Raw genomic sequence first — 18,327 nt, forward strand, 5'->3', positions numbered from 1 at the left:
TCTTTGGATTTTTTATTCTATATGATGATTCTGTCTGATTTTGTGCTAAGGTTGACTGAGGTCATGTGGCGCGTCTTAAATTGCGTTCCCCTCTTAACGATTTTAGCGCGATCTATGAAGAAAATGTTGTACCGTCATCAATTCAATGCTTCTAACTGAAGATAAAGAAGAAATTGAAAGTCGCTGCTAGGTTACAATCTCCCAACAGTGATGACTACTGATGAATTAGTTGATTTCAACTTTCTACTATATTCACTGTTCATTTCTCTTTTAGGTTTTCAATAAACTCCAGATTTGGCGCTAACTGTTTTTTTGTCATATTTTTCAATTAGTCTAGTAGGTGTCGCTTCAGTGTCACAGATTTTTGTAATGGCGTGTATCGGCTCGTGAAAGAAGAGAAACAACATTGTTGTTTTTCAAAATAAAAAAAAACAAACAAACAAACAAAACAAAATCTTGTTGCATGTCAATAGATTGTACAAGTTTTTTAATGTATTAAAAATAATGACGATTACGACAACGGGAATTTTACCATCGTATCAACGTATTGTGAATGGTGTTCCAGGACAGCTGTTTTTGCGACGATCCTTTCGTCCTCGGGAAAAATATTTAATACTTCTTGTATTTTTGACGTTTGGTGTCGTTTGTTTTGGTGCATTTTTCTTTCTTCCTGATTTTCGAAATGGCACTGGCGGTGCAGCTGTCAATAGTGTTTATCGCGTTTATCAACATATGCAAAAAGCGGGTCCAGAACTTTTAATACCGGCTCCTCCTCATTCAAAAGATTCCCATGTCCCAGGTTATGGTGGACATCGTAATGATTTAGATAATTATCATGATTTTAAAGGACAGGACATTCATATTATTGAAGATAAACAAAAATTACAAGTATGTTGAAATATCATTATTGATCTGAATTTATTTAATTTAGCTGACATATACATATATAGTGTCAAATATTTTTGTTTTGAATTTGACTAAATCCATGATGGATTCCTTTATCTTTTCTTGAATCCTTTTTTTTATTAGTTTGTCCTAATTTAAGTTCTTTTATGTTTAAATCTTAAAATTAATGTATGAAAAAAGAATATCAAATGTTGTTTTCTAGTATTTACTAGAAATACACATTTAGTGTATGGAATTTGCTCGAGATTTTGCTAAGACGTAACGGAACATAGCTTTCTCCTTTCGTCTTTCACTTTTTCTATATATATGTATATATACAAAGTTAACTTGCATTTGTCGATAGAAAAAAAAAATGTAGAATTTCTTTAAAAAATTTCAATTAGAATGAAAAATTGTTTTCTATTGTTTTAGGCAAAAATTGACGAAGAAAATCAACAACAGAAAACGTTGGAGAAACCCGATGTTGGTATAGATTTACTAGTGCATACAGGTAGTGCGGTTACGAATTTTTTTAATCAAGTGAATGAGGATAACATTGAAACTGTGCCTCCAGCACCAGCTGAAAAATATCCTGTTGTCGTTGGAGGTGAGGATAAGGATCCTGTCGCAAGGGAGAGAAGAAACAAAGTTAAAGAGGTACTTTAAACTATTTTTTACGTCTTAAAAACCTTTATTTATCCAAAAGATGTACTTTCACTATTTCTAAAATAGATAATTTGAATATCCATTTTTTAGAATCCTTTAGGATTTTTTTCCTTATAAAAAATAGCTGACAATGTTTTATTACAAAAGCGATATATATATATATATATATATACATTTAGGACGTTCACCTTTACGTAAAGATGTGGGATAATACTTATTTCTTTGCCCTTTCAACATCCTTTTGAAGTGGGGATAAAGAAAAGTTCATCAGCAGTAAATGTGAAACAATTATGAGAATTTGTTTAACCGTTCTTTCAATTAAATTAATTTTCTTTTTATTAATTAGTTTCGACAAATTTTTAAAGCAAAAATTTGCCGAAACTGAAACATTTACAAAATATAAAGTATATTCAAAATTCAAATATTAATTAATAATCGTTCAATAATTTTTGAAAATTTATTTGAAAATTATAATTCTATTGATGCAGTTATTTTGATTAGCAAACTGAAAGTGGGTTTATTGTCAAAATTTGTCCATTCGAATGTACATTTCGGGATTTAAATGGATTTGCAGTCTATGATAATCTTTTGTATCTAAACTGTGAAATCAGAAATTTGGAAATTCATTGCTGATGCCCATATATATATATAGAATCATAACACCACATTTTCATCATTTCGTTCATGTAGAATAATTCCTATTTGAGAATGGCTTTATATATAGAACTGATAACGACAATCAAACAGTACGAACATTTCAATTCTATATATATATATATATAGAATTACACAATAAAGGTTCAGAATTATTAAAATTAGCAAACTGAAATGTTACCACAAATTTATTTGAAGTACAATTAGGAAAAACTTATTTAAATATATTTATTTATTAAGAGTTAAATTTACATTTTGCCTGAATGTAAATTGTTACTCTTCTTTTATGAAAGTACAAAAGCGCCTTTCATGATAAATAATCAAGTATATGTATATGCGTGCATGTGAGTAGTTATACTATTAGAATGCTATTTAGTATTAGCATAAGATCCAGTTGCAATTAAAGTACATGTACGTTATATATCTTCGTTTGAAATACTGCCAAGAGAATAGTTCCAGTATAACGGAACTTTTGAAAATTTTACCATAACCTATTTTAACAGCAATTTTACAAAGTTTAAAATTAAAAAAAAGCACAGACTTCATCAAAATTTGAGAATACTTCCTACTATGATATGAAATTTTAACTCCCTGTTAACTTATTCCCACTCTATAGCGTCAATGAACGTAATTCCCATAGTTCTCACTAGGCTTACAAATTGACGCTTTTTGATTACAATCACTATATAGTTAAATCAAAAATTTTTATAAAATATTTCGATTTTTTATTGTAATAGTAAAAAAAATAATCTATAGAATTTCATTCAAATAAAATTATTGTAATTTATGAATATTTACATAAATCACATACAATGATTAATTTTAATTGTTGAGAAGACACGGGTGAAAATTGGAATCGTTAAATGCAAATGCAATGGGTTTCTGGTGGCCAGGTGGATTTAAATATTTTGGTAGTGTTCGTGTTTTCTACATAGATACATGTATATATATATGTGAAGAGCAATTTTCATATTAATTTAAAGTAGCCATTGAGAAAAACATTTTTTATAATGATATATAGTGATGACATGGTACTCTAAAAAAAACCTCTCGTTTCAACACGAAATCTTCACTCTTTTCCAAAATTATATATTTTTTTTTATAATAACATCTCTTTAATCCATATTTAATTTGTTAAATTTCAATATTTTTGAAAAAAATGTTACAAAAATTTGAAAAATAACGAATCACTGCACCTATTTTAAGGAATATTTCAAGGGAATTTAATTTACATTTTAGTTATATTAGATCTTATGCATAATGCAGAGTTCTTTTATATAGATATATAAATTGCGTGGGTAACACGAACGAGAATTGCTCGGAAGGTAAGAAATTTTATTTTATTTTTTTTTTGCTATTTCGAGCTATAAATTCTTTATTTTACTAGAATACATTCTCGAGTCGAATAAGAATCGGCCTATGAATAGGTGATAAATCGTATACCTATTCATGAATCAAAGTTTCGTGAGCGAGGTTTCTTACTTTTCCCTGAATTGCCGCCTTACCGACTGATGGCTAAAAACTCACTGAAATCACGTAGTAGTGCAGTAACTGTAATCTAGAATTCTCGTGAAGTCGACTCCAGTGGGAATCGAGATATTTCAGATCTCACGTTTCCTTTTATTTAACGTCAATAAAATAAAAGTGTATCAAGAAAATATAATTTACATTGTAATAATAGATAATATTCGTAAAATTAATTATTCAATGACAAATTTTTCAAGTTTTAGAATTATCATGGATAAGAAAGAGAATATTGATTTTTATTGATAAGGTTACAAGTTTATTTAGATAAATATTTAGAGTTATAAAATTGATCTTTGAGAGAGTGTATCATGAAGCAACCAGTCTTGAAAATAAAGGAAGTCAGCATTCCACTGCAACAAGGAAGGTAAAAGTTACTACAACTTTTACAATAAATACTTTTGTGATTTACCCTCAGTAAATTTGATATTTTTTTGGTAATTCAATTTAAAATAAATGGAAATAAAAATTTTAGTTTTTTTTTAAGAATCAATAAAAACAGTTTGATTTTTAATACGATCGAGTGTTGTTCAAGGAAAAAGTTAATTTTCACAAGATTTATATAATTATTAATTATTCTCTTATAATTTTAATTGAAAAAAATAATATTTTTATTTACACAATCGAATTATGTCCTTAAATATGGGAAGGAATGGCTGGTACCAGATATTGCTTATGAGCTCGCAGGAAGGTTGACGGGCTTTGATGATGACCACAGGTTCGGAGATCAATTGACCGTGACAAAAACCCAAACAATATAATTCTTCCAAAAAAGGAAGAATTGATAATTTCCAAATATTATGTCATAATCAAAGCCTTAAATACTTTGATGAGTATTCTTCTTGATGTAGAAACTTTTAACATTTGGCACAGAGATTCTTCTAAGTTCAACTTGAGTATAAAATTAGTCAAACTAACAGTACTTTTACAAAATTTCGTATATGAAGTTGACGTGCTGGTACCAAAATCTGAACTGAACTCTCCTGGCATATGTGGTCCTTTTTACACAACGATTTTAATAAATGTACAAAAAACGGTCTGACAGATTTTATTTTTTGAATTTGAAGAAAAATTTGTTACAAAATTAGACTATACTGTCGTGACTGTATTATTGATTTTAAATAAAACAAAGTTAAGAAAAAATAGAGCTTTGTTACAAAAAATGTAGTTGCGAGATTTAACAAGAATTACGGTGACGTAACATTATTTTCTTCATCTTAAATTAGCAAATTTAGTGTTTTGCCCAAAATGAGTTTTCTTTCTTCTATTCTCTTTTATACGTGAAACGAAATACCTTTTCTATAATCGAAAAGTCGTTTGATCCTATTATTCAAGAATTGATTAAGTAGAAATTCGTGACTAGAACCTATAAACAGAAATTGTTGAGAATTTTTTCATTTCATCAATTTTGCGCCAATTTTCGTATATTTTATAATAATAATAGTTCTTGTTAGAAATTCGTATTTTAATATTCATTATTACTTCGTTCAGAAATATGAAGGGTAGAAACTGCACTGATTTTTAGCCGTTTTGTGGAAATTTTTTTTTCAAAGGGATAAAATTATTTAAATGAAATACAATAATGATATTATGTTGTACATATTTTTAGCTGTCTCTTATAATTTTTTTTGAAGCATTTTTATTAAAATTATTCCAAATTAGCAGCTATTAATCTTAGAGCTACGCTGTTTATGATTGATTAATATTATTATATTATATATATATATTTTATTTATATTATCTGAGTTTATGATTGCTGTGCAGTGTGGAGTCCACAAAGATTATTTCTTGTATAAAGAAGAAAAACTATATAGGAACAACTTTTTTTTTCTTAGAAAAGAATATTGTACTGAGTTTGGAATATATTCTCCAAGAAAGGGGATCAAATTAAAAATGTGTGTGTGTGTGTATTTAGTTGATCTTTTCGGTAGCGAAATACCAATGATACGTTTTGAGCAAAAGTCGTTCTTCAACGTCGTCGAGAGAACGTGAAATCACTCTTGAATCACAGGAATATAAGAAATTACAAGATGCTTAACTCGTGGTAAAGGCTAATGGCAGATATTCGGCATCAGCCATAAAGAGTGAAAGAGAGATAGAGTGGACTAAGTGCTGCTCTGAATCACACACTACTGCGACTGGATCGATTGACGAACGAGAATGGACCAACAACAACAGGCTAATACACAAGCAAACTACTGGACATTCCTACACGATTCGATTTCTACCTTCTCCCAGAACCGCGTTTTGCTCATAAGGACTCCTAAAAGCCATGAAACAATTTTTATCGCTTAATCTTTCTTTCGTTATTTATTATACTTGTATCGAAAAAAAACATATAATTGTAAAGAGGCAAACTTTTCTGGTTGGTTGAAATATATAAATTGATTTTTTTTTATTTCAAAATTCTTTCTAGAAATTCCAAAAATTCTGCATACAAAATTAAGAATTATGACAAAACAAGTCTTTTGGTTGTTATTCTTCTGTCATGTAGTATTTTCCCAATGAATTTGTCAAGAATTTTTTTTTTTCAAGTATTTGTTCCGAAGAATTGATGAATACATTTGTTATATATCACTTCTCGTGACAGTGTTTACCATATATACATAGTTGATTTAACGTTGACTATGAATAGAAGTGTTTGCAAATGTCATTATGACAAATGATCGTTCAGAAATATTGTACAACGTTTGTCTAAAAATCCACCATATAACTTTCCAAACGAAGAGTCGTCAGGTTTCTTCATCATCACTTTGCTTGTATATTCTCTCCTGGGAGTTTGGCAGCAGGCAATAAATAATTTTTCTTTTCAATTAACCAATTTTTATATTTCTATTATATAACTATTTCAAAATTTTAATTTACAAAAAAAGGAATTTTTTTTCACACAGTATTTGATGGAAAAAATATTCATCATATATAATAACGATAAAAGTATACTACAAAAGTGGGGAAAAAAAATTCAAACGAATGAAAGAGGAGAAACATTTTCTTTGAGCGCGTTCAGTATATACTCTTTTGCCCTTTTCTTTCTGCTCTTGAGGTTCGTTCCCTTGAGCTGTTCTGAGGATCCTTCTTGTTGAAAGATCCTTTTGTTTTCTCCCAAGCGGATTTTGTGGCAAAACAAGGATTATTATGCTCTTGTTGCTATAATTACCAGTTACTTGGCCACCGCTTTTTCAAACCATTCTTGTCCCGGTACTATATATAGAATGAAAAAAGTACCCTGTACTCTTTTGCGCAGACGTTAATGATCTGGAAAGACGGAAGAGAATTTAATTTCACATTAGAAGACTAATGATGATCTAATTTTGAATTTCTATTTAATTTAAATACTACCAATAATATTCTGCTAGAGTAATTAAATTTTTATTTAATTATCAACCAAATACACTTGTTGATTTGAAATTCATGCTTGGAATTTGCAGAGGTTTCGAGTGCTTGAGAGAGAGAGAGAGAGAGAGAGAGAGAGTAATGAGAGGCTTGTTTTGACATTTAAGTAAAATCAGTTGACGAGTCAAAGACCTCCATGCGGGTTGTTCCTTTGGGTCTGAATGTATATACCATGCGTGAAGAGAGCACAAGGAACTTGTTAACTCAAGAACTTGTCCTTGTTGTCGAGAGTATGTACCAAGAGTCTTGACGCATTCTAGAGGTAGCTACGAATCTTAGAGACATTCATTATCATCTATATCTAACCATCTTTGCATCATCTACTCAACCAAGAATTAGATTAGTTACCCTTTACGTGTTAATCGTTAAAAACAATTCATTACATTTAGTACTTGAGTGATACTTGTTGCTCTAGATGCCTGTGTACCCTAACGAATCTAACATTCACTGATACAAGCATTAATGATTTGAATTTATTAAGTTGTTATACATGCCATGAATAAATGAATAGACAAAAATTAATTTTTTTCTGAGTTCAACAAAATTGTCATCCACTCATGAAGAAAAATGATTTAGCTGTAGCGGCAAATATGCATTAGCTGGTTGTGCGTCTAAAGGCATGAACATTTAAGCGTGGCATAGTTTTGTTAAAGGCAGTGATATATTATAATAAGTAAATATTAATTATTATTCAAAAATGTTGAATGAAGAACTAGTGCAGCTTCTCCGAAAATGTATTCATATTATTTCTTGAAATATCTATAAATTAACGAAGGAATATAAAAAGTGATCGATTTTATTGGAGAAATTGCTATTGGATTTTTTTGTTTTGATAAACTATCAATATCGTTAATTAGCTTTCCTCGAGTTGTGGTTTCGAGTTAACGATCCATCTGCTATGGTTTCAGCTCGCGGTTATACATACTATTGATAAATACTTAGTGAAGGGTGTTGGTTTGTCGATGAATGTGGTTGTGGAGATGATAGAGAGAAAGAGAGAAGAGGTGAACGAAAGAGATAGAATTGTAGCGCCAGTATTGGATGAGTGAACACTGAGAGACAATGAAGGGATGCCACATTAATATTCGAGGCATGTGATTTTTGACTCCTCTCTTTTTACCGTTCGTCAAACTGTTTCTCTCTTTCTTTTCTATTCTTTACCTTTTGTCTTTTTCTTTCTTTCCAATGTGATATCCATCCTTGTTCAACTGTCATTGACACACCATATTGCTCTCTTGCTTTTACTTCTATATAGGGGTTTTGTGGTGCTCGCGGCGGCGTCGTGTGCCAGATTGCGATCGCAACAGCTCCGTTAATTACTAAAAACCTCACCACACCACCCTATTCTCTTAATGCCACCATCTTCCTTGACTTCTTGTTGGTTTACTTCGCGCTGTGTTCCTTCTGGACGTGTTCCATGTCAAGGACCGTCCTCGGCCATTCAGTAATCGTCTTCGACCTCGAATTTTTCTTTGTCGAAAATACTCTTTTTTTTCTTGAAAAGAGACGTAAATTGAATTGGGATGTATTGTAGTGGTAAATTGCTTTTCAAGGATTTATATTTTCAAAATAATATTATGTAATTTTAATGCAATAATAAAAAAATTAGATGCGCAGATAAAAATTAGGTACTTATGATTTTAATTATCTTTTACTAGTTAATTTTTTTTATCACCTCATTTGGGTTTCTTTCCATCTAATTTGGATTTTTGATAAAGCAGCGGTATTTCGTTGAATAATAGAACATTCCAAGTAGTGTGCGCAGGGCATATAATATAAGTTCTCTGTCGGTAGGAAGGTATCCGACAAATGTAACGCCTGCCAAAAAACATAGTTTAACGTTTTTACAATAGGGCTAACTTGCGAGTACAGCTGTGCTTGGGATTCTTGCGTGCCATTCTGTTTGAGTAGCCTCCACCCACTGATAGTCATTTTACCACATCGACATCGCGCGGAAGGCAGGTGAAGGAAGGATCTTTTTAAAGAAAAGAAGCTGATAAAACAGAAAGCAGAAAAGTGCGACGGGATGTGCAAGAAGTGCAACAATGCGAAAGAACAAGGCTTGGGCCTCGGTTTCTCGAGCCCGACACAGTATACAGATAATTATCTTAGTTCCAAGTTTAATAGACGCCCGGTATTTCGGATTGGTCCCTAATGACGGCGTTTACTGAATTTATATCATTCGAGAGGCCGGCGAAGAAGCCTCAAATTGCCTCCATGTGGAATTATCTACGCCTGTCCTCTACCCTTACCTGGATTCGTTTCGCCGTTTGTCTGGACCCTTGATGTATGTTCAATTATCGGTGCAAGGACACGTGTGTGTGCTTGATGCCTTTTGCTCCTGATACACCAAGAGAGAAAGAGAGAGAGAAAGAGAGATGAAGAAAGAAAGAGAAGAAGACGAGATCTATCGGATCCAGTGCGTGTGTGACAATGTTGCAGCGACGAGATGAGAACCAGAAAGAGACATTTGTTACTTTCAAACTGTTCGCGAAAAAGACACTCAACTTGGATAAGACTCCAGTTAATATATTGAGTGGATATCCCTCGGTATGGGAGTTTCAACTTCACGTGTGAGAACAAGATCAATCTGAAAAAACACATCCTTTTAAATTAGTCCTATTTATTTTAAAAAAGGTTATTTTTATTTACACAATCGAATTATGTTCTTAAATCCAAAAAAGGAAGAATTGATAATTTCTAAATATTATGTCAAAGTCAAACCCTTGAATACTTTGATGAGTTCTTCTTGATGTAGAAACTTTTAACACTTGACACAGAGATTCTTCTAAGTTCAACTTGAGTATAAAATTGGACATAGTAACAGAACTTCTAAAAAATTTCGTATATGAAGTTAACGTGCTGTTACCTAAATCTGAACTGAACTCTCTTGGCATATGTGGTCCTTTTATACAGAATTTTCACAAAGTGAAAAAATACATGATATGACAGATACCCACATAACAATACGTGCAGAATTCAATTTTTGTCATTTAATTGAACTGTTTTTATAAAAACATGAATCAATATTTAAAACTGAAAGAAAGATCGATGGTTTATAGATAACCGTTGTCATCTAAAGTTGAAGAGTTAAATTTCTCAGTCAGCAATCCGATACAACCGCTGCACATTGCTTGTGGAAAGGAGAATAGCTAAGGAATGCAAAACAGATATTTGAAATTCCACTGCTGCACCTACCCTATACTTGATATGATACCGAGAAAATATAAAAGGCTACAAGTAAATGTCAAATTATTGTTTAGAAAGACAAAACATTAATATAATCCAATATTTCTTTTTACATTTCATCTATCCACAAATAATGCAATTTGTCTTCTGCAATGTTTAATTCTTAGGAAAAGCTCCCTTATTATTTTTTCTAGTGGGTAAAAATATTTTTATTCATTTCTTTATGCTTTCATTTATACAAAAGTTTAGTACACGTTAAAATGTTGATACATACTATCAACGGATAGAGGAGATTAAAAATTGTAAATTTCATTCCAAAGAGAGCAGGAAATAAGTATTATATACATTGTGCGACAATAATTCATGACAATTGCAAGTGAACGTGGTGAGAATTCAGTGAACAGATAATCGACGGTGCTAAATGTCGGTCCATAAAAGAAGGAAATAAATACCTGTTTCGTTTGAATTGCCTTCTCGAGTTTCTTTAAAAAATCATATTCTCATTTTTTTCAAATTAAATCCCTTGTAATGGATAATTAGACTGGGCGTCAAATTTAGAAAATAATGGAAAACAAATGAAAACCAGAGTAAATTTTACATGGAACTGTTTACTGCAACTGTACAATTTAAAAAATATAAAATTCTATTCAAGCACTTTATTTTTTGTGGAAAAAATAATTGTTTCTAAGAAATCGAAAGGTAAACAATGATGCAAAAAAAGTAGCCTGAGGTAAAGCAATTTCAATTATCTTCTCGACAGACTTTCAAGCTAGAATCTTCAGCGTGGATTTTTGCAAACGTCTCGAGTCTGGGTTTGTTGGATGTTTGCAAATAGAGTTTCTAACAGAAAGGTTTCTTTGGCAAATGGCTACTACCCTTTCGCTGTCCAGACTCTGCGGTATTACCTGTAAAAACGTATATACGTTTACGAGTATCTACCCACAAGTAGACGTGCAGTATAAATGTCGAAGCCAACCACCCTGGAGATGTTCCTTTCGACGAATCCTTTCAACAACCGCAAATATGGCTTTGAGGTTTATGCTAGAACCATCAAAATCTTACAAATAATTCAAACGAGTAACATACAAGAGACCTTAATATAGAGATCGAAAACTAGAAATGTTTTATGAATGAATTCTAAATTTTAGAAAAGTAAAACAAAAATCCCAATTGTTATATCACTTTTGCTGATAAAAAAAACTTCATTTTGTCCTTCTTTCGCTTCTCAAAGGATTTTTATAATTGATTCTGTTTCTCTTGTAGTGTTGTTATTTCGTGGGACTTTTTTTTCATTGTCAGAATTTAACCCTAACGTATGTAGTTTTGCAGCTTTAGTTGTTTAATAGTTTTTTTTCTTGTCAATTCCACTTTATATCCTCAGTTGGAAATTTTTACGTTCAATACTTGTCATTCGAATTTCAGTCACGTTCGGTGAACCAGTTTCACGCGTTGACTATAATCGAATCCAAAGGACGCTGAACTTCACTGGGTATTGTCCTTGGTGCTCGCTTATTGGACAAGAACAAATAGCGGAAAACTCATCATCTCTAACCATTCGCGTGCGCAATAAAAGAAACCAAACAAAATAAACAATATCATCTTTTCCCATTCACAATGTCTTATTTTCTTATATATTTGCTATTCTCTCTCTCTATGACTTTCTATTTTTCATATTCTTCTGCATTTGACTTTTGTCAGGCATCAAAAACACATGCAAAAGCTAAAGGAACAACAATAAGTTACAATTCGGGATTCAATTTGTTTAAACGTGTTCATTTATCGTCGTATATGTAACAAGATTTTTAAAATACTGTTTCGAAAATTGCTAAAAAATAAATTCAAATTAATTCTTAATTAAATTTATTATCTAAATTCATTTTTTCAGGTGAGAATGTAATTATTAATTATACGTTGATTGTGATTGAAGATTAATTTAATATTCTCATTTTACTATTTTATAATTAACTTGCTATTAAATTTATGTTAAATTAATTGTTATAAAATATTCATATATCACATTGAGTCAATTAACATAAATCTTTTATGAAAGTTAATTAATTATGAAAAGATAATAAAATTTTTTTATGATACTTTGACAGCACCGATAATTGAATAGTTATTAAGTTGAAGTTCTGTTTATATTTTTCGTAAAATCAGGTTAATGAAAATTTAATTCATTCAAATAAAAGATTATTTTCTTTTCTAAAAAGGAAATTAATTTTAAATAAAGTACGTGTTTTTATGTTTTCTGTAATATAATTGTATCGGGGTTTTAAAATTTCTAGTATCCCAGAAGCAGTTGTATGAATGTCTCTACTTAAGAAGTGCTTCCTGCATCATAAAGAGTCTCGTTCTAACTCTGAAAGGAACTTATAATGAAAGACAGTTCTCCTTTGTCTAGCTTGTCTTTTTATTTCAGAATAATTTTAGATAATGAAACTTGCTGCAATCAACATGTTATCCCTACTTCTCCATTAAGTTTAATTGCCCTTAATTATTCACCGGATGATCATTATTTTTATATACAATCCTTCATGTCATGTTCTATTTACAATTTGCACATTCCTTAACAATTGTAGTATTCAAATTTTAGTTAATTAGGAAATTGAACGTCTTTAAATTTAATTCCAGATGATATTATGATTATCTAATATATATTAAGACTTTGCATCTTTGATTAATTATTTGCAATTCGGGATTCAACCTGTTTAAACGTGTTCATTTGTTGTCAAAGAAAAAAATTATTTCAAAAATTGAAATCTGTTTAAAAAACAATTTTAGAAATTCAATGTAATTTCTAATTATTGTCTGGTTCTTTTGTCTTGGCGAAAAAGGAATTGGAAATTTCGATTTCTAACAGAGAGTCTATTTACATAAGAAAACACTGATTAATTCTTGATTGTGCAAGCTTCACTTTGCACATTTCAATTTTCGGTGAGAATCACCATAGAACACACGTCTACTTATCACAAGTGAGGAAAGCATCAAAGGGGGTTACTAACCCTATTCAAGTTTATAGTGCGCGACCAAGTTTGTACAGTTATCGATCACTTGGAAGTTAACTGCCTTGGCACTTAGACTAACGATTGACCGGAAGTGGAGAAAGGAAAGGGTCCATAACTCTGTATATATGAAGGTCTGACAATAAACATGCAAATGGAAAATTTCAAGCTGATTTCATGGAACACAAGATATAAATTATATGTATGATCGCGGAATAGGTATGCTGTAGCTCAGTACCGATTTAATATCAGAGAACCTTCTGCATCTAATGTTTTCCCATTCGAATGAAATGATCGTCAGTAACGATTTTCTTTATTGAAATTCATTTCTGTTGCCAAAGTTTTCTGGATTTTAAATTCCATTTGTCATTATACTCTTATTCGTTTTATTATTTACTGTCTGGATTTTTAATATTTCTTTTCAAAAATTGAAAATTATATTCTTCTATACATTTCAATTCTCCTGATAGCATCCGATGATTTATCATCTATTCGATGTGTATTCCCTTTGCGTCTTCAAATGTGTCTTCTGTCGTTTTTCAACATTTGCATCATTCCTGCTTCCATAAGTTTTCAGGTAAATTATGATAAATCTATTGACCAAAAGCGCCTTGTACCGATATGTCTTACAATAATTGAAGAGAAAATAGAAAATATTAAGAGATGGAGAAATAACATTTTCTCTATTCTTCATTCTGTTAATTATGGAATTATGTATTTTGAAATTTAATTCCAGTTGAAATTACAATTATATAATATATGTTTTAACACATTTATTATAGATTGATTATTTGAAATTCGAGATTCAACTTGTTTAAACGTGTTCAGTTGGTGTGAAAAAAATTGATTATAATTATACACATTTATTATAAATTCATCATTTGTAATTCAGGATTCGATCTGTTTAAACGTGTTAATTTGTATAAAAACAATTTTTCTACATTATTTTCAAATGAAAATAATAATAAGATAGCATTAAAAACTTATTGTTTTACATAAAAATTAGTAATTGCAAAATGCTAAATAAAAACTGTAAATTACCTTTTATCTTTTACGTGCTCTGCGGTTTTTCACTAAAAGCTGTTTAAGCGCACTTGAACGTAAATCAGAGTCGCAAAAAAGTGTATATTTTATTTTAAAATTCAAATTACGTTTTCAGCCTTACAAATTTTTACGGACGTTAACCTGTTTTTTTTAATTACATTCACTTAAAATTTTAAGTAAATTCCTTGCGCTTAATTATTCTTCATTATCAAGTGGCTCTTTTATATTTTACAAAAAATAAAAGCAATGCTAAAGTTTGTTCGCTCTCTATTTTTGTTTTGTTAATTTTTATTATTCCTATATATACAATAAAATGAATTTCCTGTCGAGGAAAATTCAGTTGAAATGTGTAAAAAAAAATTGGTAGGCTCAATAATTTGAACAAAGCAGTGTTAATTCTTTTTTTTCTCGACAATACGATGAAACGATCGACAAAAGCTTTACTCGGTGATAAAAATGGTGTTTCATGTGGCGGGTGGAAATGAAAATTTATGACAAAATCGTGTAACAGTTGCGTCGCCAAAGGCTCACACTGAGCTTATACCATTGTTTACCTTTTTTGCCACAGAACCTTGTTAAGCCCATTAAAGTTACGCAAGCCTTTTCCCAGTACAAATGCAGCAAGTCCATGAATTAATCAAATCCCTGTCATTGCATTGTGGTCGGCTTTGAAGGTTTTGATATTATTGTGTGATACAATTTTCACACATACATTACATGTAGGAGTATAGAAATTTGATTTTAATTAATTTATTTTTTTCTTTCTTTGATGTTTAATTATTATATTTGAAAAATAGTTTTATGATTTAGGTGAAAAAAGAATTTACATCCAATAAACATTTCTAGTAGGAATAAATTTAAATAGTTCGTTGCTTATTTGAAAGATAAAAATAAATATGTTTTTTTTTAAATATTATCATTGAGGTAGTATTCAGAAACATTGTGCTTAATTGGCTCATGTGAGGAGATTGCGCTTTTTTATGTATAGGTATAGTTTTCCTGTGAACTCGAATGAACTCGATCGATTCGCAAAGTCTGCATCGATAAGTCTATTTGCCATTGACGTTAAAGCGCTCATCGTTAACTCCTAGTCTCTGTCCCTCGTTAACGTGTGCCAACGCTTTGGTGCTTAGTTACGTAATTAAGCAAGTAGCTTTTCATTCTGATATGTAGCTTTAAGTATAGCTAATCTTTAATCTTCCGCGGATTTTGATTATTTTATTTTGTGAATTAACACACTTGTGATTACTTTCTAAATAAAGGAAAACAATGATGATAAACAAAACAAAATCTTTATTTATACGAGAAACATTTATTCAGTCTTTGCATGATAAAATTCACCTTCCAAATTGCTGAATTGATAATTTTTTAAACAGCAAGTAAATTAATAAATGGCTTAAGGATTTTCTCAAAAAATAACCTGGCGTAATTAACGAATGTAAATAGATAAAAAAAATCTCAAAAAAGTTTTATAGCTGATTTTTTCTATCAATTAACTTTAAATAAATACCGAGAAATAAATATGGTATTTTATTTTCTTGTCAATGATTTGATTCCATAGCATTCTGTCATAACTTGTATACATGTTGTAATTAGACTAACAATAGAGGGTCTTCCCTTCGTTGTATTACAAACTCTGCTTTTGGTCAGTTATGCAATTATTATAACTCAAGGGAGTGGAAAGCTTTACTATGATTGAATCTCGGTTCACTTCGTCACACTCTATACATCATACATGGTCAACTCCTCTAATTCTTTCCCAGTAGACTTGTTTGTTATTTTACAAGAGTTTGTCAACGAATAAATTACTACTAATTCTTTAGAAATATGATAAATTTAGATAGATGAACTTAATCAATCCTTCATTTTCTTCTCGATCACTTCTTTCTTTTCTAAATCAAAAATGTAAAATCTATTTTATTAAAAATGAACTATCAATTTTTGTTAAAATAAAACGGTTAGGAGATACTGCAGCTTAAAGGATGAAACATGTTCCCGTCAATTTAGAAACTTGCAAAATCGGTCTACTTTCTCAGACGTCATTTATATTAAGCTTCTTTAATGAATTGAAAGTCTAATGACTATAACGCCCTAATGCTAAAGTGAATAAAAATAAAAAATAAAGAAAATATCAGCTCCACTTTTTTAATGCTCAATTGAACATTTTCATAAATTGCATTCTTTTGTAAAAAGCAGTTTTCTATTATTAAGTGCCTTCGAAGTTATATGTTCAATCAACATCTCTTTTTAAATCGTCTATTAATGATTCAGCACTTCATCATTTGATTTGAATCCAATGAAATTAAACGTCGTCGAGAGTTTTATTTGTAATGCATAAAGGAAAGATATTTTCATTTTCCACCTGTTTCCGTTCTCATAAAAAAGTTCTCATAAAAAAAAATTGCTGAACCGCATAATTGTCTTCGTTCGCGCCAACTTCCGAGCTTTTATTCCACTGTGGAAAATTTAGCATGAAGGGACCATTTTTCGTGTCAGTCCCTCGACACTTTTCCGGTTTAACTAGTACCTATTTCGACAACTCTGCGCCGATTCGAGCACACGGGAATATATTTTTTTTACTCTACCATACACATCCAAATATACATTTTATACCTTTGTATCGAAGTGAAAAACATAGCTTGTATTTTCACAATTTTTTATGCAATAAACTATTTGTGTGGATTATTTTAGTATACAGAGAACGTAACTCAATTTTTCTTTTTTTTTTAAATGTCACCGGCGAATACAATTTGAATTGAACATTTTTTTTGTATATTTTGATTGAATACTACTTTTATTGGTGGTAAAATAAAATTCGATTGTTTTGTAATTTTTTAAAAAAAATTTTAGTGTCGTGAATTATTTTTGTAATTTTCTATTTGATTGAAATGAATGTTTTACGAATTACATAGAGTGAATATGATTAATATTTTGGATAGATTTCTAATGCGCAGGTTTGTCGCGCATGAAATTGAACATCCAATAATAAGTAGGCATCCCTTCCACTGTGGAGATCTATACTTAAGGAGCTTCATTCGATGGAGCTGAGCATTTTCATTTAAGTCGCGTAGAAATAAGTTTAATATTTTTTAAACATTAAATTTTACATTAATTTTTTTTCTACATATATAAAAAAAATTTCTTTCTATAGAAAATAAATTCTTTCTTTGCTGTTCGTTGGTGGTTAGGGAGATATATTTTTGACGAATATATCATTGGCAAAACTTGAAAAAGATAAGTGTGAAAGGAGGAGATATGCGAGTGATGGTGGGTGGTATGAGGAAAAAGAGCGTTGAATAAAAGAGTCTATCGCCCTCAGGATTATCCTGAGATTTCATAGGATTACAGACGGGTGTAAGATCAGCTATTGAGTCATACGCTCGTTTAGTTCTTTCACGGCAGTCTTACCTTATCCATAACCTTAAAGAGAGGTAGATAATACTTCTTTTACAGAGTGCTTGTATAAGCTTCTGAATACGTTACTCGCCTCATCATTCGTACGTTCTTACATACAAAGAAAGATATCACGTATGAAATAACCTTATATTTCATTTCTCTTTTAGACTTTTTTTTAAATCGAGCAATATCTTAACGATACTCATACCACCCTCAGAAACTCACTGGTATACACTTACAAAGAATTCTCAGCTCTTTATTGCTTCTTTCTGCATTAAATACAAAAAATACTGACAGTTGAAAAAATCTTCCTTGAATTCTTTTATAATTAGAAAAAGAAACTCTTGTTAATAATAAATAATAATTGAAAAGGGTTTTCTCAAAAAATAACCTGGCGTAATCAAACATCATTAAATAATTATAATTGATATACAAATTACATTCTGTGAAATAATTATTAATAAGACAATAGATATGATCACTTAGGTAAATTCTTGTTAATAAATAATAATACCTAATTGAATAGGGTTTTGTCATAAAACAACCTGGCGTAATCAAGCATAATTAAATTATT

General features: G+C 30.4%; 1 protein-coding gene across 1 annotated transcript in view; it reads left to right on the forward strand.

Moving 5' to 3' along the window:
- Nucleotides 1-350: 350 nt before the first annotated feature.
- The window catches only part of LOC127287709 (mannosyl-oligosaccharide alpha-1,2-mannosidase IA), a 187,269-nt gene continuing 169,292 nt past the window's right edge, over nt 351-18,327 (forward strand). The window contains exons 1-2 of the mRNA XM_051314786.1: nt 351-888; nt 1,318-1,542. Of these exons, the coding sequence (XP_051170743.1) occupies nt 505-888; nt 1,318-1,542 (609 nt within the window). The 5' untranslated portion in view covers nt 351-504. The remainder of the gene's footprint in view (nt 889-1,317; nt 1,543-18,327) is intronic.

Source organism: Leptopilina boulardi, unplaced genomic scaffold (genome assembly GCF_019393585.1).
Source record: "Leptopilina boulardi isolate dan_hultmark-lab unplaced genomic scaffold, ZJU_Lbou_2.1 LbouV2_372, whole genome shotgun sequence".
In the NCBI taxonomy this organism is placed as follows: domain Eukaryota; kingdom Metazoa; phylum Arthropoda; class Insecta; order Hymenoptera; family Figitidae; genus Leptopilina; species Leptopilina boulardi.